Source organism: Amphimedon queenslandica, unplaced genomic scaffold (genome assembly GCF_000090795.2).
Source record: "Amphimedon queenslandica unplaced genomic scaffold, v1.1 AMPQUscaffold_4171_Cont23846, whole genome shotgun sequence".
Lineage (NCBI taxonomy): Eukaryota > Metazoa > Porifera > Demospongiae > Haplosclerida > Niphatidae > Amphimedon > Amphimedon queenslandica.
The window spans coordinates 1-1,492 of NW_003555513.1; the positions used below are offsets into that span (position 1 = coordinate 1).

General features: G+C 36.0%; 1 protein-coding gene across 1 annotated transcript; it reads right to left on the bottom strand.

Moving 5' to 3' along the window:
* Window positions 1-638: 638 nt before the first annotated feature.
* LOC109592720 (uncharacterized) lies at window positions 639-1,486 on the bottom strand. Its single transcript, XM_020008102.1, has 2 exons — window positions 1,116-1,486; window positions 639-811 (listed from the first exon to the last, which is right to left on the bottom strand). Exons 1-2 carry the CDS (start codon window positions 1,425-1,427, stop codon window positions 680-682), a joined length of 444 nt encoding a protein of 147 aa, XP_019863661.1. The 5' UTR covers window positions 1,428-1,486; the 3' UTR covers window positions 639-679.
* Between the last annotated feature and the right edge of the window lie 6 nt (window positions 1,487-1,492).

Genomic DNA, 1,492 nt, shown 5'->3' on the forward strand with positions numbered 1-1,492 from the left:
CATGTTGGCTTGTGAAAATGGCCACACTGAACTAGCTAAACTGTTGCTAAAGGAAGAAGCTGGTGTCAAACATGCTATCATTTTTGCTTGTAAAGAGGGTAACACTGCATTAGTAGAAAAATTACTAATGGCAGGAGTTGATCCTAATGTACAAGACAGGAAAGGATATACACCTTTGAAGATCGCTATTGCTAAAGGCCATGTGGAAATAGCTAAGTTATTAGTACAATGGTCACCTGATTCAGAAAATCAAGCAAATGATGGTCAATCAATCTGTAGTAGTTCAAGTAGATCTTCAAGTTTCTATTCAGTGACATTACTTGATCGCTGAAAATAAGTTAGTCTATCCACAATGAATAGATACATGTACTTGTAGAAATAATATTTCCTCAAGATTTTTCTCATTATTATACATGTAAAACTTGTCCTCTTTTTTCAATTAAATGTGCCGCCTAGCTTATACATTTTATTAAGTAGTACTGAAATGATGATGGTAGATAACAAATAAACTATTAATTAAACTTTTCTGTGAATCAACACAAAACCAACTATAAACATACAATATCAAATAAGTGTACATACACACAATACTATTACACTTGCTACATACATGTGTACATTTACAAATGTGTACTAACCTGTTGTGTATATTCCCAACTGCTAGTGTTAGTGCCTGTACTCAACTCTTGCTAACAGAGAAGCTAGGGTTAGTCAATACAGTGAGATCAGTTGACTCTTTATCAGTGATTTTAGTCTTTGATAATATCTGAGAGCCTCCTACTGCAGCAGCTAACAGATCACGAGAACAAGCCTTGAGGGGAGAGAGAGAGAGAGAGAGTAAGAAGGGAAAAATTAATGAATTAAAAATAGATAAGAGAAAGAGAGGAGAACAAAGAATGTGGGAGAAGGGGGACAATTTTATCCATTGTTACTCTATAGTGCTGAACTTTTGTGGTTAAAAAGTATAATTTTATAGCAATTTGCAATGCTCATTAATTGAATACGTCTTTGTGGGGCTTTAATTTTAGAGTTGCATACTAAACCATGAAAGTTTGTTCCTCAAAAATTAAGTAGTACATGCATCTATACGGTATTCATGGTATTATTATCATTACTTGTAGTAATTGTGTTCCAGCTCCTCCCACTCTACTCTTACTGACAATACTAGTAATAGCTGATCCAATCACTTCCTTAAGCTCCTCCCCTCTCTCAGTTGCCATGCCAACATGATTAGCCTGCACAAGACAAAGCAAGCGTATAAGATGCTGTACATTATTGAGTTCAATGTCCTCCATCACAGAATGATCAGTCGCAATAGAAAGGGACAATAATAACTTTAATATTATTCTCCTTGAAGCCTGTGTTACAGAAGCTACTAATAACCTCTCACTTCCAGAGACGCACTCATCCAGTTTAACCAGTTTCATAACCTGTTCAACCAGTTCAGAGCACTTTGGCGATATTGCTAGCCACGCTTCATCAGTGCCTGCTG

Bases quoted from the DNA above. Each gene is read 5' to 3' on its own strand.
- LOC109592720 (XM_020008102.1), bottom strand. From the start codon at position 1,427: ATGAAACTGGTTAAACTGGATGAGTGCGTCTCTGGAAGTGAGAGGTTA. The intron at 812-1,115 runs GTAATGATAATA...TCTCCCCTCAAG, and splicing joins CTGGAACACAATTACTACAA to GCTTGTTCTCGTGATCTGTT.